General features: G+C 54.3%; 1 protein-coding gene across 1 annotated transcript; it reads right to left on the reverse strand.

The window, feature by feature from the left end:
* Positions 1–2,286: 2,286 nt before the first annotated feature.
* On the reverse strand, positions 2,287–23,659 carry COL6A1 (collagen, type VI, alpha 1; the record flags this gene model as incomplete). Its single annotated transcript, XM_010134341.1, has 34 exons — positions 2,287–3,100; positions 3,857–3,886; positions 4,303–4,477; positions 4,700–4,883; positions 5,183–5,292; positions 5,993–6,126; positions 6,999–7,007; positions 7,504–7,540; positions 7,873–7,908; positions 8,413–8,478; positions 8,959–9,021; positions 9,528–9,563; positions 9,648–9,698; positions 10,184–10,246; positions 10,714–10,776; positions 14,601–14,663; positions 16,587–16,649; positions 16,820–16,855; positions 16,939–16,992; positions 17,164–17,226; positions 17,643–17,705; positions 18,155–18,208; positions 18,454–18,498; positions 18,600–18,626; positions 18,986–19,012; positions 19,117–19,161; positions 19,955–20,008; positions 20,246–20,290; positions 20,391–20,411; positions 20,589–20,609; positions 20,701–20,823; positions 21,017–21,176; positions 21,473–21,673; positions 23,511–23,659. Coding segments are annotated over 34 exons (2,982 nt in total), but the record flags the coding sequence as incomplete, so codon positions are not given.
* Between the last annotated feature and the right edge of the window lie 351 nt (positions 23,660–24,010).

Consider the following 24,010-nt stretch of genomic DNA (forward strand, 5'->3'; position numbering starts at 1 on the left):
CCAGCGAGGCAGCCCTGGCAGTGGGTGTGTAACCCAGGGGGTTGTCCCGATCATGTTCCCTTCCTGCACTGATGATTCAGGCCATGGAGTGCAGTGAGCCATGGGGAAAGATTTCCCGAAGGGTAATAATAACTGCCTTTAATAGGGCAGACGTGAAGGCATTTTTCCGTCACTTTCTGTGGACAGGAGACATCTGATACAAACAGCCACCACCCACAGAGCCTCCCCAGAGGTGCCTCTCAGACTTTCCTGCTGGGAGTGAGGTGTCCCTGGCACTGCAGGACATCCAGGGAGCCCAACAAGCTTCTCCACCAAGGTGCTTGGCTGGGAGACAGCGTGACTAAGAGGAGGACGTGAGACAAGGGGGAAGCAAGGCAGTGCCACTCCAAGGGGAATGAATGTGGCCCACTGTCTGGGGAGCAAGTGCCTGTGCGTGCATCCACGGTGAAAGGGTGCAGCAAGCCCCTGGTGTGGCCTGGGAGCTTCCCCAGAGACAGGCACCCTTTACAGCTGTGTCAGGATGTAAAAAAAGCGTTTGGGGAGCACTGAGCCTGGCAAAGCTGGACGATACCTCCACCACTAGCCCTCTCTGCAAAGCAGCACCCCTACAAGCTTAGGAGATGAGATAGTAAGGAGAGATGCTGAACATAAGGAGAAAGCAAAGGCAGCTACCTCTTCACCTGATGTTCACCGTCCCTCTGCTCCTTGTCTTCTGGAAACAATAGTACCTACCTGGGCAGGTGGGGGTTTTTGCAAGCAGAAAGTGCCTAAGAATTCCCCATCCTCTGAGAGCTTGGTGCTCTTCTCCTAACATTTCTAGGCACTGTTTAATAGACGGAGAGAATTCACAGTATTTCTCAAATCCGTGGTATCCCATAATAGCCAGTTTGTGACACAAAACCAATAGAACCCTTTGCTTCTATCCCTTACCATTTTCATGCGAGAAGTTCTGCTGGAGTCCTCCCAGATCCCAGCAACATCTATTTTACCGAGTGACTTTTTGAACATTCGGAGCCCTTGAAATTCAAGTCAGGCAAAAACTTCCAACGAGATTGTGAAAAACAATTTATTTGACAAATTTCCAAAGTGGACAATTTTAGTAAAACACAGGCGTAAAACTAAGACGTACCATGGGTTTTTGGATACACGTAAAGAGTTTGGGATGCCGGTACCTGGCAATCACTGTTGCTTTCTCAGAAGCGCATGAATTCATAGCAAGAGCACCAATGGAAGCACTGAAACAAAATCTCACCCAGCCAAACCACATCTTCAGCGTGGTCCTGGACACAACTGTGTAAACACCAAGGGTCTGCATCACCCACGTAGTGATAGCACCTTTGTAAGTATATCCGTGGGGTGTGAGTCAAAGGCCCTGGCAGATAAAGGCAGCCTTCCCCTTGCCTTTGCTGGGCTGTGGATGAGGCCCTAATTCCATATATAGTAGTTAGTGGGTTTCTCCGGTGCCCAGGTGCCTAACTCCTAGATGGTCCTATAGAAACTGTACTGCCAGAGAGCTCACTGGGAATTAGGCACTTGGCACTTTTGGAAAAAAATATAAAGAAGAATCCCACTAACTGGGCTCAGAGAGATTTTCCAGAATGGACCTTGGACTATAACACAAGTCATCAAGTTATTCATGAGGTTCCTGGTTTCACTGTAGGACCATGAGATCAGTTAGTGAAGCAGTGCAGTGACACAGCTTCTTCTAGGGTTCCCCCCTCCCCAGTGGCTGCTGTCCATTTTTCATTTGGTCAGTGCCCAGCCTCCCTGCCCTGAATGGGGCTGTCAGTGCTGCGGGATGCTCCACCACCCACCTCCACCCCAGCCCTGGGAAGTCAGTGCCCCATCCCATGGCACTGGAGGCCAGGGATGCTTCCATCTGGCTCGGAGAAGGCAGTCCAGCCCTCCCCCCACAAGCATGGGAAGTACGAACCAAGCTTGCCAGCCATGACAATGATCCCCTCTCAAAGCTTGCTGAAGAGTTGAACGCTTCACTTGAAGCGCAGCATTGGGTTTGGACCATTGTGAGCTGGACAAGTGCTCACCTGATATATGAAAGAAAGAAGCAAAAGAACAAAAAATCCTGTATCTGAAAAGAGCATAATCAGCCTTACGAGACCAGGCTAGTACTTAGTGGTACAAAGTTCCTCATCCGGATTCATTCTTGGCAAAAAATCAGTGGGATGAGGTTGCTATTGGCGTTCCGGCAGCTTATTACTAAGTGTGCTTGTATTTGTCTGCTGTGGGGAGAGAGAGGCAGTCGTGGGCAGCGAGGGAAGTTTGAGGCTAACAGAGCAGAGATGCAGATGATGAAGCAGGAGGAGAAGGAAGGGGACTATGCACAGCCAGGCTGTGGCACTATGGCTGTCTGCATAGACACAAATTCCTCAGGATGGTTGAGAAAACTGTTAATTTTTTGGGGTTTTGTTGGTTTTCATTTTTAGGTGAGACAGAAGCAGGCATGGCCTGGCAGAAACCCACAGAGATGCTCAGTCAACAGCTATCTTCCTGGAGACAGTTTGGTAGAAGACGCCACGCAGCAGAAAGGTATAGTCGGGCACACGGAAGAGGTGGCGCTCCCCATACACCACATCATAATCTGCGCTCTTCCCCGTGACCAGCACACGGATGTTGGGCTCATTGGCTTGACTGCCCACCGCCAGCACGTAGATCTCAACGCCAGCCTGCTGAGCCTCCTGCACTGCCCTCTCAATGGCCCTCGGGGTGATCCCCTGAGAGTTGCCATCAGAAAACACCAGCACCCTCTTCTTGGCCCCAGCACGGGACGACCGCTGATACATCCCCGTGACGTACCGCAGAGCAGCATTGACGTCCGTGGCATCGTTAATGAACTCCATGTTGTCAATAGCTTTGGAGATGACCGTGTAGTTGTACTGGAACTGAGCCTCCACTTTCTGCTGGTTCCTGCCGCTGTACTGGACCACTGAGACGCGCACGGAGTCATCAGCAGGCTTGCCAGCCTCCAGGAACCGCTCCGCCAATCGCTTCACGAACTTCTTGGTGGTCTCGAAGTTCTTGCTGCCCACGCTGGTGGAGCTGTCCACCAGCAGTGTGATGTCTGCCGGCCCCTCGAAGGTGACTGCAAGAGGAAAGTCCCAGCGCTCATTACGCTGCATTTCAACTCCTGCCTCTTCCATGGAAAGCCACTGTCTTGCAGGCTTCCTGCCTTGTCAGACTTGGGAAACCCCCACTCTGGGTATTTGCTAGCTTAGTTTCCCCTACCCCAGAGCTGTCCCTACTCTTGTCCTTTGACCCTTTCATTCCTCCTTTTATTTGGTTTACACGGGCTGCATTCCCCAGTACTTCTCTGGCTTAGATCATCTAGTGGCTCTTGATGCTTAAATACGGTGCTGTCCTTGCACGCCTGGGGAACCACTCCATCTCCTCAGGCTGGCTTCTTTCCATGATGAATCTGAGGATTGTATATGCTACTGACTTGGCGGTGTACTGCACTAAATTCCTCCCTGTACTCACCTCTCAAATATCCCTGACACTGTCCTGATTTTTGCTCGTGCTCCCACCACTACATGGCAACTGATCTCATTACCTGCCTCAGCTAAAGCCTGTGAGGGCTAAAACCCAGCACAGCCTCCTCTCAAGGTTTGAGGTGCTGGAAAAGCCACTCTAGGCTTTTCCCCCAGGTGCTTTGGGCTGGTGTGTGTGTGAGAAACCCTGCGAGTATCTGACAAGGGTTGCTTACTTCAGCCCAGCCTCCTCCAGCCACCTTCACTCCAGCCACCTCCTTGTGAGAGGTGTCCAAGCTACGCATTCCGCAAACACACTCCCACCACAGCACCCACAACCCCTTTGTGTGGCACAAGGAGTCAATACTCACTTGGGCACGTGTAGTCTGGACATTTCTTCTCTGTTAAGAAAATGAGAAAGAGTAAAGTTACCAGCTCGCCCAGGAAAACCATTTCTCCTACAGCTTCCCACGGTGCCATAGAAGGGACAAATGCTCACCCCAGTCACAGCCACATTGTGCAAGGCATTGCATACAGGCTGTCAACATGCACCAGAAAAGCCCAGAGCTACGTACTTGAAAAAATGATGTGGACAGAGATGTCCTGCAGCAGGGGAGGGCTTTGACCCAGTTGCAGAGTGTTCTGTGACATGAGATGTCCAGGTCCCTTATTTAACTAAACCTTGAGCATCATTCTCTTCCCTTAATGCCAGCTTAAGAGCATGACTGCAAGAGAGAGCAGTCTGCATCCCTCACCCTTTGGCTGAGGCATGTCTCTCTACCTTCCTTGTTGCCTCCCGTCGCATCCATTCACCCACCTTGGCAGACATATGAGGTGATGTTCTGCAAGAAGGTGTCATCCAGGAGTTCGGCATAGTTGTCCCTTTGAATAGACAGTCCTGGCCTGGTCGGTCTGCTTAAACAAGCGATGTCATTTAGGTGATCTGGATTTGGAGGATTCCGGAAAATGTCACCTATCCCAAGGGAAACAACCTGCAGGGAAGTTAGAGTCCATCAGTGGGTGCTTTCATCATCCGATGCATTCATGAACTCAAACACCCATCGCTCTGTGAGAGCGCTTCTAGTGACACATGTCCCCCCTGCCCTAGCCCTGGGTAGCAGAGACATGCAGACACCCAGAGCACCTGCACGGCTCTGAAGCCCAGCTGCTGCATGGCTGTTCCCTGCAGGCACGGAGCTTCCCCCTTCCCTTACCGGGGTGACATCGCACAGAGAGTTGAGTGGGGTAGGGTCCCGCAGCGTGTCAGAGCGTCCGTCTGTGATGACAATGGCCACGCGCTTGTCAGAGGTGAATCTCCGCAGCAAGTTTTCCTTGGTGAACTGCAGAGCCTCCCCAGTGAAGGTGCCCCCAGCTATCCATTTCAGGTTCTTGACTGCCCTGCAAGAACGGATATCAGTGAGCCTGCAAGCCCTGCCCCATGGGTACTGGAGGAGCCCCTAGGAACACCTGTCTGTGACATGCACACAAGGCAGGACAACATCCCTGCACGGGGCTCTAGGTGGAGAACTGGCAGGCTTCTTGGCCTCAACACCACCTACAATGCCACCATCTGGCACTTTCCACTAAAGAACATTGAGCATCCTTGCAGTTGCAGGAGCTGCTGGCCTGGAGCTGGAGGTGAGTAGGTGTCCCTGGGTCAGGTCTCTGCATGATGCACTGAGACCCCACAGACTCACTGTTTGAGCGCCCCAATGTTGTCTATGTTGGCATCCCCCATGGCCACCAGCTCCTGCGTGTTGCCATGGCTGTACTGCACAACGCCCACACGGGACTCCCCAGCTTCAAACTGTTGGAAGAAAAAAAACAGAAGCAGTTCGGTCAGATACCTCAGGTGGCCCTGGAAAGCTCAGAAATCCTGCTAGTGGTTTCCACTGAATGCTTTCATGGCAACTCTGCCACCTCTCCTCTTCCTTATTGCAGGCAGAGGAGCCCCAACAGGAGTGGATGCACATGGGGACTAGACAAAGAGAACCATGCATGCCCACACAAGTGTCCAACAGCAGGTCACTGTGGTTTGAACAGCTTGTGTCCCACAAACATGTCTGGTTGTACCTTAAGGAAAGACCGGATCCCTTTCAAACATCTCTTCCAAAAGACAGAGGTAAATTAGGTTTCCATGTATAGTAGATTACCAGAGAAGAGTTAGGAGAGTAAGTGTCTGTGTCACCTCATGTGATACCTACTCCAGTCACCTGAAATGCTCCTCAGGACAAGGAAAAGATTGAGAGTCTGACTGATCGAGCTTTACGAGCAATCTGCTCTGGGGCATGGAGGAAGAGTTCACAGCCATAGTAGGCAGAACCCCTTTGCCCAGAAAGAGTGAAGTGTCTGCAGATGGGACAAACTGCTGTCTTGTCTCCACCACTTTATGAATCTTGGGGGAACCAACACCCAACCCAGCCTTGTGGAGGCATCTCCCTGTTTATCTGCTTGCAGTGAAAAATGAGTCCACACAAGTGTATCCCTGCACCCAGTGGAAACCTCACCTTCACTCGCTCGTCCTTGCTCAGGCGGTCAATGACTTTGATGATGAAGTCCTTGGCAATCTGGAAGTTCTGCAGGCCGATGCTCTCCGAGCTGTCCAACACGAAGAGGAGGTCGACGGGACCGCAGGTGCACTCTGCATTAAGGCACAGGAGTGGAGGGGCTTGTGTCTTCCTCCTGAGCATCTCGCTCAGAGCAGCGCATTTGGCAGGGAGACATACCAAAGCAAGCAGCTGATGACTGCTCTTAGTTCTGGCCAGGTGGGTGCCCCATCCACCACCAAAGCACTGTGTAAAATAAAGCAGCAAAATCGCTGCCTAGGAGACCTGAGAGTCAGTTTACTAATTTTTCCATTTGCACGTTGCTCGGCAGCCCTTACAAACACCAGCGTTTCCAAGCCACAAGTACCCTTTAAACACCACGTAATGATTCCAAAGCCCATTTCCTCATATGCCTTCTCACTTCTTCCGTTCACTCAGCCCAGGAGGACAGAGGTGACTCTGGTGGGCTGGAGGAGGCTGACTCAGCTTGCTCCCCTTTCCCATGGCTGAAGGACATCGTGTGCCCTTGGACTGCGAACCCAACCCCTTGGGACAGCATCCACCAAAAAAAAAAAAAAAAACCCAAAACCGAAAAACCAGCACATTTCTCTGCAGATCAGCACAGGATTTGGAAGGAGGAGGACAGAGCTGGATCCACAGCATGTTCTGAACTGACGTCCCTTTCAACTGCAAAAAGGGTGGAGAAAATCTGCCTGCAGCTTGCTGGCACAGGGCACCTCGACAACAGTTTTCCAGTTGTAGGACCCAGCCATGACAGTCTCTGGATTCGGGCAGTGCCCTGGCGGGGAGCTTGCTGCCCTCCCCTGCCTTGCTCACACTTGGTCCTCCCTCCTGTGCTCTCACTACGTGTCCATAGCAGAAGGCAAGGAGCGTGGAAAGGGAGGGGTGGAGGCAAGGAGAAAGGCTAGCAAATGTTTGCAGAGCACCTTTGCCAAGTAACACTCACCGCAGCAAGCTGGAGGAGAAGGGAGAGAAAGACAGAACGTTAGAACACTGGACACAAGGGTTTTTCACGCACTAATGTGGACTGTGGGTTGGTGTTTCTGCAAGCCCAAAGATACCCAATCTGGACAAGTAAAGCTCATGGAAGTTTCCCTCCCACTTGCAACATCCGGATCTCTCTCCTGTCTCAGATTGGGATGCCCCAACCTGGAGCCCTGCGTGCAGCAGAGCTGTTCCAGCACATGCTGACGCATTCGTACTTAAATAAAAACAAAAGCTAATCCTGGAGGGAGTCAGTAAATCACCAGAGAACAGAGCTCAAACTCAGTTCCTCAGTAGCCTGAGTCCTTCCAGCGCTTCGTTACTGGCCATGGGCCAGAAGCCTTTTGCAGCACGTGTGTGCTGCTGCTCCCCATGGCAGGACACCTCAGAACAGATCTCCCTTTCCAAGGGGGAAAGTCAGGCCCTGTTATTTAAGAACAAAACCCTTGTAAACCAGGGATACTCACAGCACATCTTCATGATGATGTCCAAGATTTCACATTCCTGAAAGCAGAGGCAGAGAAATGTTTGAGTAACCGTGAAGGCAGCTTCCTGGCTCCCAGGTGCTGCCCACCACCCCCACTGTTGCTTTGCTCCCTCAAAGCAGGTCCTCATCTGGAAATGAGTGATGTGCAAACAGGGTACACCACAGAGGGCACTGGCATGGAGGAAAACTACTTTCAGTGAGACTTGCTGAGACAGTAATGGGGGCATTCACCACCATTCACCACCAGGAACATGAGGCTCCCCCAGCATTGACATGCTCCCAGGAGCCACCATGCAGGGCAGGGGAAACACAGACCAAGCAAGCAGCACCCCGATCCCACCACACTCACATCTGGTCCTGGAGGTCCCACAGGTCCTGGTGGTCCCTGTCAAACGGAAGCATGGAGAGAGAAGTTACAAGAGCAGCCAGTCCTACCCACGCCATATTATATACCAAAACCTTACTAAGCAATGGAAAGTCTAGAAAAGTCTCCTGGCTTCCCAGTTGCTGGCCGCTGCACTGGGCTTTGAGCAGGTACATCTTGCTTGCATGACGCCCTGAGGCAACACAAGCACAGGGCGATTCCACACCAACTAAAACACTTTCGGGTGCGGGATGGCCATTCCAAAAGGCTGTTTGCCCCCACTGAATCTGATCATAGGAGAGCTCTTTGCTCATGACAGAGCACTAGTGCCTGTGTCTTCTGGTGCCTGGTTTGGGGAGAGCATGATTTCAGAGTGCCGTGCGCCAGACTGCAGCTGTGCGTTTTCAGACTGCCTTGTGAGCAGAGCCAAGCACAGCAAGTCCATGGCGAGCCCTGCTGTTGGGAGCTCTGTCCACCCAGCACGCTGTGCTCATCGGTGCAAACCCTGCCAAGGTCCTCACTTACCGGGCGTCCTTCAGGTCCCCTGCGGCCCTTTGCTCCTTTGATACCCCTGGGGCCAGGGGTTAGGTTCTGGAATGAAAACAAAATCAAAATCCACAAATCTGTGTGTCTCAGGGTGCAGCTTCTTCCCCTCCAGATGTTTGCTGAGGCCTGCTCACCCACAAAAACATTTTCTGAGATTTCTGTACCCAACCAAATCAGTTGGAAGGGAGAGGATGAACCCTGGGAAAATCTCCCTCAAAGGGACAGTAGTGCAGCACAGGTGCAGCCACCGGTGCTATGTGGAAGCATTCAAAGCCTTGGAGAGCTGATACCCACCTCAACCTGACAGATGTGGAGGTTTGCCAGCCTTAAGCTGTAGGACTCAAAATTTACATTTGGAGAGAGCTCCTCTTGCCATCAGACACTGCTTAACAGCGAAAGGCACTTGCAGACTCACAAAGTCTGATGGGCTCTGACCCACAGGCAAGGTAATGTTAGACACCCAGCCCAAAGCTTCTGCACTGTGTTCACAGAGCAAGAGGATTCAGCTTTATACGGATTACTCACGTCATTGCCAGGGTCTCCAGCTTCTCCTTCATCGCCTTTAGGACCAACGTAGCCTTTTGTTCCCTGAAAAACAGCACAGAAGAGGCTCCTACATGGACAACTGTTAGCATGATGAAGTTGGTGCTGGCATGCAGCCACCTTGTGAGAGCTGGCTTGGGAGAGAGGTGGAGAGCTGCTTGTAGGCTCTCTAGCACCAGCTCGCAGTGACACTGAGGGAGAGAGCTTCTTAAGTGGCTCTCACTGTTATAGCACACCCAGCTCCCCCTGTGTGGTGCTCCCAGTCCCAAACTCTGGCTCCGGGGTTGCATTGGAGGGCACTCAGCCCAGGCTGCTGCCCTCAGATGTTACTAGCAGGGCACCAAGGCAGGACACCTCCACTAGAAGCAACCACTGCAGAGGAACCAGAGGAACCTTTTGTCCCCAACCACGGGCAAAAGGAAAAGAAGGCTTTGGAGGAGCAGGCTGCTTCAGGGAGCCCTTGTCACCATGCAGCTGATGGAGAGGCTTCAGGAGCCAAACCACTGGCCAGGGCACTTTCTGTTGGGTGCATGAGGAAGTAGTACACTTACATTAATGCCAGGGCCACCTCTGTCTCCTGGCTGCCCCTGGGGATGAAGAAAAGGAAGCATGTTAGGTCAGACAAGCAGAAATAATGGTCTTACAGTTTCTAAGCAGCACAAAATTCTCACCGGGGCACCTGGGAATCCAACGGTGCCATTCCCAGGAGGACCATCCTGTCCCTGGAAAGGAAGGGAGAAATATGTGAGATAATGAAAAGCAGACATGGCAGCAGGATCCTGCCCACCTTGGACTGTTAATCTCCACAGCAAAATGGAAGCACAAAAAAGATGCAACTGGTGGGTTGGATCCTGGTACAGAGAGAAGAAAAAGCCATCTTGCTTGTGTGTCACCTGCACAGCCACCAAGAGGAGAGGGACATGTCCTTCTCAGAGCCTGGGGATCCAGCCACAGGCTGGGAACAGGCTGGGAACAGACTGGGAAGTGTCAGGTCTCTGTTGCTGGAAAGTACATCCCAAAACAGGTCCCTCTGAGCCTGCAGGTGTGATGCACATTCAAAAGCTGGCTGTTTGCAAATATTCCCAGCATCTCAGCTGTGTATGAACGTAAGTTTTTTTCTCCCTGAGGTGGATCACACTGTGTGGAACCAGCCTATTGTACGTCCTTTCCGCAGGGCCCACAATCCCTCCAGAAAAATGCCACTCACCCTTTCTCCCATCAGGCCAGGCTCTCCTGGCAGCCCAGGTGTTCCAGGCAATCCCTTTGGGCCCTGGAAGGAGCAGAAGCAGCAGTCAAACATTGCACACCATTCTTTGAGCTGAGAAGACAATGCCTTCTGAGGCGACCAGCCACCATCACCGGAGGTGTTTTTCTTATACAAGAGCAATGCAAAGCCCGCAGCTGGACTTGGGATCCAGCTTACTCCTTGCCCTGGGGATCAAATCTCCTGGCAGATTCAGGTGTCTGCCCTCACAGAGCAGTTCCCACAGCTTCTCTGATGGGAAGCTACGTGGTTCATGGTGGGGCTATACCCTCTCCATGAAATGGGCTGTGGGAGGTGTGCAAAAAGGCAGCCATGGCCTTAAGGACCCATGAAAAATGCTTTGATGTGTCTGACAGCATGCCAGCACCTGAGTTTGTACCTATGATAGGTTTCCAAGATTCTAATGGGCAGCATCTCCTGGTCTTGCCTTCATTCCCTCCCCCTCAAAGATGTAGAGATGAAGCAGCACTGACCTCACCGCCGCGGGGTCCTTCTTCTCCCCTGTAGCCCTTGGGTCCTGGGGGTCCAGCCTCACCCTAGAGAAACACAAAGAGGTCTTACAGCAGGGGTTTTCTCCTGGTGCTGCCCCTGCCCTGAAAGGCTGGTCCCTTCATTCTGAGCTGTGGTGGGTGGGGGCATTCACCTCATGCCTCGCACCCAGCAGTGAGTCACCTCTGCCTTGGCCATCACCTCAAGAAAAGACCTATTGATGGGGTTAACCTCGAGGAGCTGTGCTTCGCTCCCCCCGTGCCCTGCCACCTTCCCCTGCCCATGCAGGCTGCAGCTCCCCACACTTCCTTACACCCTGCTTTCTCTGCAAAGCCCCGTCATGGACAGCCCTGGCAGATCACTGCTGAGCGCAGGCCAAACCAAGCAGCTTTCTGGGCCAAGGCGTGACACTGCAGGCGTGGGTTGAACACCATGTGCTTCCAGTGGCAGCTGGGCGGCGGGAGGGGGCAGGCTCTGAGCCGCAGCTCCAAGACCCTGAAAGCCAAACCTCTGCACACCTCAGTCCAGTAACAGGGCATCTGGTGGACAAGAGGACCAGGAAGGCAGGGATGATGTTTTCTAGCAGCAAAGCATGGCTGGGTTGCACAGTGGCATCTCATCGGCTGTCACAGAGGTGCCCCCAGCCAGAGACCGGTCTTTGGTCGAGCACTTCAACCTGAAAGTGACGCAGACCTCCCTCCACAGAGGCCCTTCCCCACAACTTGGGGCTTGGACACATGCGGATTGCAGCCATGCCCTTTCGTGGCTCCGGGGAGTTTCTGTGCTCAGGAGACTGCAGAGCCCTGGCAGCAAGCGCTGGAACAGACAAAGGCTGTCACTCTGCCATATCCCTTCTGGGCAGCAGCTACTTGCTCCATCAGCTACAGGACTGCCCAGAGACAAGAGAGAAGGGAGGAGGAGGGTTTTTTTCTCCAAGAGCTCCAACAGATGTCCAAGAGAGCCCCTCCACCTTTAGCTCAGTGCCAGCAGCCCTCCACGAAGTTTACCTGCCAGGAGATTGGAAATGATGGTGGGTAGCAATTGGGTAATGATGCTCTTCCCAAACACTTGAGTAAGACAGCATCTCACACGGCACCAGGTGTGTAACCAGTTCCCAGGCAAAGAAGATGACAGAGGTAGGCAGAGAGCAAGCCATGGTGAGAGAGAGCAGTGGCTCAGCAATTGGCCCCTCCAGCATCGCTGCTGCAGGCAGTGGCCATGCAAGTTCAAGAGCTCCAGCCTCTGAAATGTCTCCTGCAACAAGCTACACGACTTCAGCCTCCTGGCAGGTGGGAGGCAGCACTCACTCAATGGTACCTGGGCTTTGGCATCGCAGTGGTCTGTGCCCAAGGACTTCCTCCATATTTCCAGTGCATCAGCAGCACCTCTGATCTTTTTGGAAGCTGCCTCAGTGTGGTGGCTCAGCCCTTCCCTCACCACCCAAGAACTGAGGAAATCCCCTCCAGCTCTTGTCTCTGTTCCTCTTCACATGACAGCAGCTTGGAGAAGCTGGTGACAAACATCCACGCATGAAAGGAAAGGTGCACATGTGGATGCAGAGAACTTCAGAATTACACAGAGCGCCAAACTGCTGAAAGGCATGTGACCTTATTTCTGCACAAAAGCCCAGAAGAGATAAAGCTGGGAAGGAAGGACAAGAACTCGTGATCATTCACATCAGCCAAAGCTGGATCTGCAGCACCCTTGGCTCACGCCAGCCATAATGTCCTCACTGTAGCACGCAGCGCAAATCCCTCATGGCCCCGGAGCAGTTTATGAAGATGCAGCAGTTTGGGTCAGGAAATCTTTAGCAGCTCCCTGTCCACTGCCTTTCTGCACATGACAAGAACCACAGGAGGGATGGGCACCATGGCCAGGAAGAGAGAGGGACCAGTAAACCTGCCCCTGAGGGTCGGGAAAAGAGCATGCTGACCTTTCGCTTCTTTCGGATAGGAAGAGGTTGAAAGGGAGCCACAGGTTAGCAGGAGCCCTTTCCCCTCGCCAAGAGAAACACGTTCCAAGAGCCAGAGCTTGCAGATAACACGGCTTGAAAAACACTTGTGTTTGCCAAAGTCCTGCTCTTGCCCAAGCCCAATTACATATTTATTTTTAATTTGGCCAAGAAAAAGCATTCTTCCTCAGCTTATGGAAAAATCTTCCTAACTTTGCAACTGTCTTTGAAATCTCCCCGGAGTGGTGGAGTCTGTGGGACAGTCGCTGGTCTGGGGACGCATTGGAGCTGCTTCTGTAACACTTCCCTCTCTGTCAGGTGTTTGACTCAAGTTTGGTGCTGGGGAGGGAAAACTGGTGTCCCACAGCTCAGAGACAGCAGGGAGACGGTTCTTTCTCCTGCCACCAGTGAAGCCTGGCTGGAGGCAGGACCTACCCCAGTCTGGCTCCTCACCATGCATGCACAGCTTTGCCCCTCAGGCTTGTATCAAATCTCTACTTTCTTATGGTCTCCTGCACAGTCCTTCTGCTTTGAACCTGGAACAAGCGTCTACCACACAGAGAGCAGCCCCAGACCTTCCTTCTGCACTGGTGTCACCCTGCAGCATGAATCCACTACATGTACACACCCGAAGAGCTGCCTTCTCACTGGGGCCACCTACTCAGACTGACACCTCTCACCACAGCAGTTCCCTACAACCTGGATGCTGCCGCTCTTTGGTTGCAGCAGGAGTTCAGCTCAGTAGGATCTTGGGAATTCTTCTCTGTGAATTTGGTGCTCCTGACTAGCACGAGACAGACTTGAGGGAAGCCCAGCTTCAGGCAACCACAACTCTGGTACAAGCATGTCCTCTCCCCAGGCTGCAGCATGGTGCAGGTCTGCCAGGGGTGTCACTCATGCTGGGGATAACGTGAATCCACAGTTGCCCCTTCACGGCTGTCCTGCCTTGATCTTCTTCAGGGCTCTTCAACATTTGGTTGACCGTAGAGGAGTTCAAAAACTGTCTCATCTTCTTCTGCATGCTGGTCTCCATGCTTCATTCCCTGTGGAAGCGCGGCCCCACCAGCATGGGGACATGTATCTCAATACTTCCTTTTATCTTGAACTCCATCAAAACCCTGGTGGTACAGGTAGGAGGGGAGTTGTCCCATGGAGCCCCATCCAAGGGTGATGTCAAAGTGTGCTTACTCAGGTGCAGAGACCTTGCTGGCCATTGCGATCAGTGCATGGAGGATTAACCCAGCAACAGCTCCAGGCCCAGAGTTGTCGACTGGAAGCTGGACACTGTTTGGGCAAGAAAGAGCCTTTAATTGTGTAGGGGACAGAAGCCTTCCTCAGGCCAGAGGCAGCCAGCTCTGCTCCCCAGAAAGCCCATCGGGTCTGTGATCTGTTCCTTGAGGCACACGAAGACAAGCAGACCCCAGAGCAGGAGGGTCAGACCTTGCAGCAAGCAATCTTGAGGAATGCTGATTTTGGGACAAGCAGTCTTGGCAGATGCCGGGGTGTTAGGGACACCACTGGGGCCCCATCAGACTGTCCTCACTGCCACAAGATGTCTCATTGACTCCATTGACCAAGGCGAGCAGTGTTTGGACCCAGGCCTGAACATTTCATGCATTGCTGCAGCTTGCACTTGCCACTTTCCAAATCTGTCAGACTTGTTGACATCCGTTTCCATGGGACTGGGAAAAGGTGTGGAGGTTGCTCTGTCCCCAGCTTGGCAGCCATTTTTTTAGCCCTGTTCATCTCCTGGGTTCTCCTAGAAATCACCACCCCTCTTGACCAGCTTTGCTACTTGGTCTAGAAGATTCTGAGAACTTGTCCCAGGGTGCTGTGACATCAGTTAAGCTCCCTACCCCACTCTCCCCACTGCCGAAACTGCTTCCACCTGGGATCCAGAAGGTCAATCCAAGCTCTTACCTGGTCACCAGGTGGTCCGAAAGGTCCTTCCCGCCCTTGGTCACCAGGTGGTCCAGGCTCTCCCTGAAAATACAGAGACAGGGTGTGAGAAACTCAGAGGGGGACAGGCACAGGGTACAAAGGGTCTTGCATGGCACAGGGAGCAGGGATGCAGCACTGATGACACATGCTGGGTTGAAATGCAGTCATCCAAACAGGGGTTTTCCAGGCAGATTCAGGAGTTGGGTAAGAAAGTATCAAAGGTGCAGGGAAAGACATGCTAGCATGGCCACCTTGAAGCCAAGGGGTTATCCCTAAGAGGAAGACCTCCTGAAGGATGGGAGAGCTTGCCTCTGGGTGACGTGTTTCAGCCCATTTTGTGCCAGAAAAGCAAATGCCTGGAGACATCCATCTTGCAAGGCTTCTGCAGACACACAGACCCAGCCCTGGCCCCAAACCCATGCTGTGGCTTTTCCCAGGCACCCTGGCTGCTTTTCCAGAGCAAGTCCTGCACTGGGCAGTCTGCATGGAAGGAGATGCTGTCCCCATGCATGGGGAGAGATTCCAGGCTAGCGGCCTCCTTCCTTCAGCCTGCTGTCCCTGCGGAGCTAAGGAGGTTTCCAAGGGGGTGAGAGCCAGCAGATACGGAGGGACATCTTCATCTCTCGCTGCTGATGGTCTCCCTGCCCCTTTGCTAACACTCAGCACCCTGAGCTGGGTTAGGTCTGCTTGCAAAGAACTGACAGCCCAGGAGAGCCTGGAAAACCCAAATCTGGATGGTTTTGCACCCAACAGCTCAGCAGAAGGAAATGCCCCATTGATGGACACAGCCCAATTCCATTTAACCAATGTGGAAGGGGTCAGCCTTCCACCAGTTCAGCAGAGCTGTGTCCCAACAGGGACACCCCTGTGGGTCCTGCAGGGAAGGGGAGCCTTCAGAAACTTCCCGTGACAGCCACACCTGACTTAAAATTCTCAGGAAACCAGCTGGAAGCTTGGCGATCTAAAGCTGTTGTTTGCAAGTTAGAAGCTTCCAGATGCCTAAGCCAAACAGTAAATACAAAACATAACTTCCAAAGGGCCCTGAGCACTGGTGAGGACGTTTCTGGCGAGGTTCCGCAGCCTCGTGCTTGGACTAAAACTTGGAAGGAAGCAGCCCATCGTCTGCTGAACAGTTTAACTCCAGGACACTGGCCTGCCTTCATCTCCTGCGCACATCTGCCCCGCACATCTCCAAGCAGCAAACAGGAAGGGGGCGGGGGTCTGCCAGCCGCCCCCTGCCAGAGCTGCCCCCTGCCAAGTGTGTCTCCTGCTCCAAGCTAGTGGTGGGTACTGGCTGTCCTTGCTGCAGGGACAGGTGAAGAGCAGTACTGGGACAACCCCTTGCGTGAACGCTGCTGTTGGACATCCCACCTCCCACCATCCCCACCCTGCTCAGCAGCACCCCTCATCCCTCCCTGGCACTTCTTCTGCTGGCCACATGCTTGTCCTGGCCTGCGGAGGGCTCCTGCGTGTCCCTCCCATGCTCACGCTCAGTGACTCACTCCCAGCAGGCAGGAAAAATACTTTCCTAGTGACTCCCACCCGAAAGGGGAGGGAAGGGTGTTCCCCTCCCATCCATACCCATGCACTCTACCCTGCTGCTAATGGCACCTTTGTCCTCCTTCACAAGCCACCGGTACCCCATGGAGCTCCCGAGCACCCAGAGAAGGACACCTTGTCTCTTCACTCTGCATCAACGGTTTTGGAGCTGCGAGGCAGGGGCTGACCACTCTGCTCTTGGCTTGCTGGGCATGCTCTCCTCTGGATTTTGGCTGTTTGGTGATTAGCTCCCAGCCAGCAGACAATGGCAGGTCCCCCCGAGGCTGGCAGGTAAAGGCACTGAGCTTGCTTGCTAGCCCACAGGTTGGTGGAGTTAGCCAACAGGCACCTATTTCCAGCCCGTGGCTGCCAAGCATGACCCTGTTTGCAAGCAGACATGAAAAGTCACCCCATGGATGCAGTTACCGGCTCTCCTCTTGGCCCGCGGTCGCCCAGCAAGCCCGGGGGTCCTCTTTCTCCATTGCTACCCTGCAAGGAGATGGTGGGAATGCAAAATCAAGACCTGCTCCCAGGAGCAAAGCCCTCCCTCATTGTCCATCTTTGAGCAGAATCACCCCAAGCCCTCCTCCTCCTCCATTGGGTACAGCCCCTGCCTGTGCCCTGCCAGTGTGGTGCCCAGCAGCAGTGCCCCCACTTACCCGTTCCCCAGGAGGCCCATCTTCACCTGGAGCACCCTGTGGAAGGATGATAGGGACTGTCAGGTGGTGTGGATGGCCAACAAACATGCACAGAGAACATCATGGGCATGGGCACTCACCTCATCGCCCGTCTCTCCTGCTGGTCCAGGCTCACCCTGGTTTCCAGGTGCACCCTAGGTGAGCGAAGCCACAGGAGTGAAAGGTAGAGAAGTCAGCGGGTTTCAGAGTAAAGCCCTGCACTCTTGCAGAGCCTGGGACAAGCACTGTTCAAAGCCAAGGCTGGCATAGGGCACCTCTCCCTCTCAGAGGGCAGACGATGGTCACACACAGGGCGTTTCACCCACCTTCTCTCCAGGACTGCCGGGAATCCCCTGACGTCCAGGTTTTCCGTCATCCCCAGGCTCCCCCTTCACAAGGACACAAGACGCTGTCAAGGCTGCATCATGTGCCCAGTGATGGATTTCAGCTCCCACAGCACAGACAGCATCAGGAGCCCCGGTGCACCTCCAAGTACCTTTCTCGGCTATGGAATGTCCCCAGGGGACTTGATCCACCCCCACTCCACCTGCCCAGTGAGAGCCACCTTTTCACAGCCCGCCCCCACTATCTCAGGGATGCTCATGCCAGGCTTGTGGCACCTGCCAGCCTTGGGTACACTGGCAGTCACGTTGGCCAGACCTTATTGTGGGTGACGGACTGTGCCCTCCAGCATCCGCTTGCTCCAGAGCAGCACAAGGAGGTCAGCAATGGGTCAATTGCCACCTCTCCTTGGAGAGGGGTTGAACACCCCTCCTTTCACATGGGGCTGGGAAGAGTGGCTCACCTTCCCTCCCTTGGGTCCAAAAGCACCGGGATCTCCCTTCGGTCCAGGCGGGCCTTGAGCTCCCTGTTGAAAACAACCACAGCATCACTGAAAACCAAAAAAATCACTATCTACAGGGCACTGGGCATCCCAGCAGCCTGGCCAGCAGCTCCCCAGCAGGGCAGACAGGAGAGACATGTACTCCTGAGTGACACAGGGTTGGCACGGTGCTCTGCACCACAGAGTCATGCCAGCAGCACTGCCGAAACACTGAGAAAACAGTGTGATTCTGCAGCTCAGAGGAAAAGGGCAAGAAGGGTGGTTGTTGGGCTGCTGTGGCTGGAGCGCAGCAATGGTGGTGCCACCATGGATGTGTCATGCTGGGAGCATGAAAACAGCAAGGGAACTGGAGAAATGCAGCAACTCCTTCCCACATCTCCCCTTCTTGGAGGGCTCTCCATTTCCACGTGCCATCATGGCAGACCCACTGCACGGGTTCATTCACATGCAGGGGGCACCCACAGGGTATGTACCTCAAATCCAGGTGAGCCTTTGCAACCAGGTAAGCCAGGGTATCCAGCTTCACCCTGTCAGACAGACCAAGCAGGGATCTCCATGAGCAGCACCCATGGGAAGACCCCATCCATCATCCCAGAGCCCTGAAGGGGACATCACAGCCCTATGCCTGGCTGGCAGGTGGATGGTCCTGCAGGAAGGGAGGTCCATCGTCCCATGTGGGACTCTGGCTTCACTTCTGGACCCCACCATGGTTTTAGAGGGGCAAAAGCCAGGGTCCTCAGGCTGAACAAAGTGACCTGGAGCAGAGACTTACTTTCATGCCATCGATGCCATCGATTCCGCGCCTGCCCTTCTCACCCTGAAACAGAGAACAGGAACCTTGCAGAAGTGATTTCCAAAGACCTTCCTCCCCCCAGGCATCAACCAGAAAAAATAGATGGTGCAAAAGCAGAGGCTGACCTTTCCTCCTTTGGCTCCTCTTGAGCCCTGCAAAGGGAAGGAGGGAGAAGTTAGGCACCCATGCAGAGCAGATCCATCCCCCCACTGTGCTGTGGTCCGCAGAGCAGCTTGATCCGAGGATGCAGGCATTTGCCATGCCCCTGGATGCCGGCAATCTCTGCCGTTCTGCCTGGCTGTGCCCCCTGTGTGGGGCTGGTCTGATCCCCAAGGATGTGTCAGCTGCAACGTGGCTGATCCTGTCGGATCCTCCGTTCCTGGCACAGGCAGTGATGGCAGGAGGGACGGATGTGCGGGCACGTACCCAACACCAACAGCTGCAGGGGCAGCCTGGGGTCACCAAGTAGGGGGCCACAGAGGTCTCCTCCCAACATCCTTGCTGTCCTCACCTTTTCTCCTCGGCTTCCTTTGTCTCCCTGGAGGTGAAAGTAGAGATAAAAACAGGAGAATGAGAACACTCGCAGCACAAAGCCTGTGGCCCATCTAGAAACCATGCCTGTGACCCTGCAGCTGGACGTACCTTCATTCCTTGGTAGCCAACAGGTCCCATGTCCCCTGGCCTGCCCTAGAGGTCAGAAACATGGTGTTATGGAGACAGATACTGTCATTGCCATGGGGCAGTTTCCCCCCCAAGGGAAGAGAGGCTGTGGGGCTCAGGCCACAGCTGTCACACCAGAGGGCTTTTCCCTAACCATGATCCCTGTTTGCCCAGACTGGGAGCACAGGATCATTGTGGAGGGCAGAGGGGACCTGCCTTCACCTCCATCATCTCCAGTCCTTTCTGGGGTGAGGGAAACTGGGCATTCGGGGACAAGTTATCTGGAATGAAAGGCAAGGGCAGAAAACCTTTTGGAAGGAAAAATCTGTGTGTGCATGACATGGGGTTTCCAAATTGGGAATGCCCAAGCTGGGTAACTGCACACTCACGTGTGTGGGAGAAATGCACTTCCCAAAAATAAGTGTACCTAAGTGAAAACTGGGAGGAGGAGGGAAATAGTTTCCTCATGCTATTAGATTATTATTTACCAAAGGTTTCCCTGTAACACTGCTGCACTTGTCAGAGGACGCAGGAGGGAGCCCAGAGTCCACCCCTGGGTTGGCACACATGAGTCAGAGACGTGTCCTCCAGGAGGAACAGCTATTTTGGGTGAGGAACAAGGAATCCTTGTAGCAACAGTGGAGGGGGCACACTGCTGTGGAGGGGAACAGCCAGCTGTGACCCCACTGACTACCCCATGGAAACAGGGGGAACGTGGATGCAGGGGCGAAGGCCGGCGAGGATAAGCCCAAGAGGTCTGGCCAGAAGTGGCTTAATAATAGCCCTTTTGCAGAGTCACCAGGGCGAGTCCTTTACTTACAGGGTCTCCAGCCACTCCTTTCTGACCGGGAAGACCTGGCTTGCCTCTTTCTCCCTGCAAAACAGGACAGAAATAGTTAGCTCATCATCCCCAGGAACAGAATGACGACCTGTTGAATGGAGAGCTTCATGGATGCGGCCTGCATGGGAGCATGGCGTGGGACCTTATCCACCTCTCCACGGGACAGTGGTGGGGTGCCAAGGACCCATGCCCCACCAGTCTCTGAGCATCACCCCAGTGAGCCCATCCCACCATCCCAGTCCCCCAACCTGGTCACAGCCAGTCCCTCACCTCACTGCCTGGGTCGCCAGGAGGTCCAGGGAGCCCTCGAGGAGGCTGTGGGAGGGAAGTATGGGTTAGACCAGCCTCCAAGGTACAGTCTGGGGCCATGTGGATGCCAGGGAAGGGGACAGTGGTTCTCAAAAGCCCCACTCACCTGACACTCGAAGGAGCAGCACTGCCCAGAGAGAAGGAGAAAACAGCATTAGAGGCAGCAGGCAGCACCAGGGCCAGCCTGCACCCTGCTCTTGGGGAGCTCCCCAGGCTGGCAGGGGCCTGGCAGGGCACCGAGCCCCAGCTTGGCTGTGGTGACCGACAGGGGACAGGAGGGAGAAGGGCTCTGGGGGACACTCACCGATTGCTCCGTGTTAAGTTTCTGCAAGACAAGAAAGCAAAGAGATGGGGTTTGAGAGGGATGGGTGAGCACGGGGAGGCTGTGGGCGGGGGAGGGGGTGGGCAGTGCTCACAATCATGTCAATGATGGTGTTGATGGTTTCCTCCACGTCAAGCTCCCGGGTTGGCTTCAGGCTGGTGGCAGTGAAGTTGCGGCGGTAGGCATGGTCTGTGGCGATGATGTTGAGCCGCTGGTCCTAGGGTTGGGAGGGGAGCAGAGTGAGACCTGAGGGCTCCTGTGCAGGACCCATCCCAAGACCACCCTGGGGACCTCTATCCTCCCTCCATGAAGGGGCTCTGAGGGGCACTTAGAGCCTCCTTTGCCATGCTGGAGGTCCCATGGTCCCACTTGGGACCCCTTCAGGGACCATTTCCGCTGTGTGATCCTACCAGGTGGTTGGGGGAGATGGCAACGGAGAACACTTTGATCCCCAAATGTTTGGCTTCATTGGCAGCATCATCCAGGCCTCCGCAGGGCTCCTTGTACCCTTCTAAGGGGTGTCCATCTGTCACCACGATCAGGTATTTATTCTCCTTGTGATGGGAGCCACTGCAAGGGGTTAAACAGGATTTACCATTGCAAGGATTTAACAGATTTAGCTGGGCACCTGTGGACACTCACCCCAGGCAGTGCTCCAGCCTATGGCCAGGACATGCATCATCCCAGCAAAGCCAGAGCACTAGCAACCTGTCACCCCTGTGCCTATACTGTGCCTAAGTGACCTTCTTTCCCACCCTGGGGACAGTTCTGTGCAATGCACACGGATGTCGTAACCCAGAAGCTTCCAACCTCCATCCCCCACGGCCATACCACAAGCATCACCCACCCCTGCCCCACTGCCTTACCCGATGAGCAGCTCCTCAATGCCCCGCTTTATGGCACAGTCGGTGTAGGTGCCCTTCCCAATGTAGTTGACAGATGAGACACGGTTCTTCAGCTCATTCTGGCCACTGGGCATTGGGGTGAGGCTCTTGATGAGCACAACCTCGTCGCTGTAGTGCAGAGCCCCAGCATTCCACACCAGGTTGCGGTCGCAGCGGTAGTACCTGTGCAGACACCCCAGGACATGTGCTGTCAGCATTATCATCCATGCCCTGCCACCACCTCCACTGGCCTGCCTCACCAAACGCAAATCGCCTGTGAAGCATTGCAGGGCTTTGCTGGGGATCCCCGCAACATCGGGGTGTGCTTCACATGCAAAGCCCAGCCATGGAGCAGGGCAGTTGGGAGGGCAAAGGGGTGCAGCTGGTGGTGCCCACAGGAGTCAGACAGATTGACTACACAAAGAGGTACCAGGCTGCAGTGGCTGGAGCTGCACAGAAGATGCTGAGCCAGACAGCCAGGAGCAGGTGTACTAGGCAGATAACCACTGAAACACCCTACACGGGACTGCGACAAGTTTTCCACTGCAGGATGTGTTCAAACCAAAGGGGGATGCCTCCGTCTAAAGGATGCTTTGACCTGGAGACGGATGAGCGTGTGCATTGAAACCTGGTCCCGTGCACTGACACGATCTGCACCTGTGATTCCCTGGGACAGGGGCATCATGAGTACCAAAAAGGGCCATTTCAGGATGCCAGGAACAATCCCAAAAGGTGGGGTTGCACAGCTTCCTCGCTTCCCCAAGCTCATCTTCTCTCTGCCCAGCAGGACCTTTCCCAAAGCCACCTGCGCAACCCCCTCCCTCACTGCTGTCAGCTGCCTCACCATCATCCATTCCAACCACACCATTCATGCTGTGAGTGCCTGGCAGCATGGCATGCACAGTGGCGTCTTGATTGGAGGTGTCTCCAGAGCAGGTAGACACCAGCAGGGTGGGCACAGGGGTGATTGGGGTGGGCTCCGGAGGTCCCTCCATCTGTCTGCATGCAGCAGTGGTTCTGGACAAAGCCCAGCACCTTGCTTAGGAGAGTTGCGCTGCATTGATGGAGGCCCAGCAGATTGTCCCCAAGCACAAGGCTCCTGGTTACTCAATACCTTGTAAGGTAACTCTCCTGCTTGGGCAATGGGTTAATGAGCTGCTAACACCCTCCCACCTGTCTTGAGATGGTGGCCTTGCCCTTCCAGCTTATGTGGGACATCCCCATAGTGCCCCTCTGGGCACCAGCACACCAATCCTACTGTCCCCAGGGGTTTGGCAAGACCCACGTGTCTCCAGAATTCATGGTGCTCCTGTGCATACCTGGATCTCCTGAGAGCAGGCAAGTCATGGCCTTGACTTGCAGCTCTTCCCAGCATCATGTCCCTCCAGGAGCTAGGAGCTTTAGTGCTCCTGGGCATCCCGGGTAACCTCACCCCGGGAAAGCCAGGGTCAGACCTGGCCTGGTAGGAGCAAGGTGGGGGTTGAGGAGGAGACAAATAACGGGTTGTGCAGCAGGGTGGATAAGGGACACACAAGCCTGGGTTTGATGCTTCGGGGTGTCCTGAGGTATGCCAGTTGCAAGGGAGGGTTTGCTCTGCAGGGTGCCCACGATCACTCAGTTTAACATCAGAGGTGCCCTGCTGCCACCCAAGCACCTGCGTTGCTCTGGGTCTGAGCAGCTGGTGGCATGGGCACCAGCACCACTTTGGCCCTACAGAACAACCACCCTGACAGCTGGAGGTGACGGGGCTGGGGTGCCACATCTGCCGTTCCAGAAAGCTCTGGCTTTCCTGAGGGAAGGTGCAAGCAGCTCTGCTAAAGGCACGCTGCTGCCCTCGGAGTGACAGAGCAAAACCAGGGTGGCTGCGGACCAGGAGAGGGAGGAGATGCTCCACCCTCCTCCTCAGCATCTCTGCCCTCCTCCTCTCCCTCCTCTGTCTGGCGCATAGGGCGGTCTCAGCATCCCACCTGGCACCAGGACCCAGGCCTAAAGCAGCCTGGGCAAGACCTGGGAGATGTACCTGCTTGTCAGCTTATCAATGAACCGGTTGGTGAAATCTTTCACTTGGGCAACCAGATCCCCAAAGGGCTTCACCCTCAGGGCAACGCTCTCTGAGGTGTCCAGGACGAAGAACAAGTCCACAGGGCAGTCTGGGGAAACAAGGAGAGGCTGGAGTCAGCAGGCAGCCCCACTGCATCACCCGCCCCCAGCTCAGGCTCCCTGTGCCGGCTGCCCATGTGTCCCCAGCCCGCTCCCCGGGACACATCCTGACCCCACACAAGACACACAAGCACATGTGTGTGGGTGAGGTTGCTCATTTCTGTTCTGGCATCAAGAGTAAGCCGAATCGAGCACATATTGAGAAAACAACTTTTTCTGGCATTTAACAGTTTCCTGTACATTTTTTCCATTTATGTCTTTGCAAGACCAATACTAGTTATTATACAAAATAATGTGCAGCAGCTTTAAAAATTGAAACCAAGACACGATAGCAATTAATGCAATAGAAACATGATCTTC

The sequence above is a fragment of the Buceros rhinoceros genome, unplaced genomic scaffold (assembly GCF_000710305.1).
Source record: "Buceros rhinoceros silvestris isolate BGI_N320 unplaced genomic scaffold, ASM71030v1 scaffold30364, whole genome shotgun sequence".
Lineage (NCBI taxonomy): Eukaryota > Metazoa > Chordata > Aves > Bucerotiformes > Bucerotidae > Buceros > Buceros rhinoceros.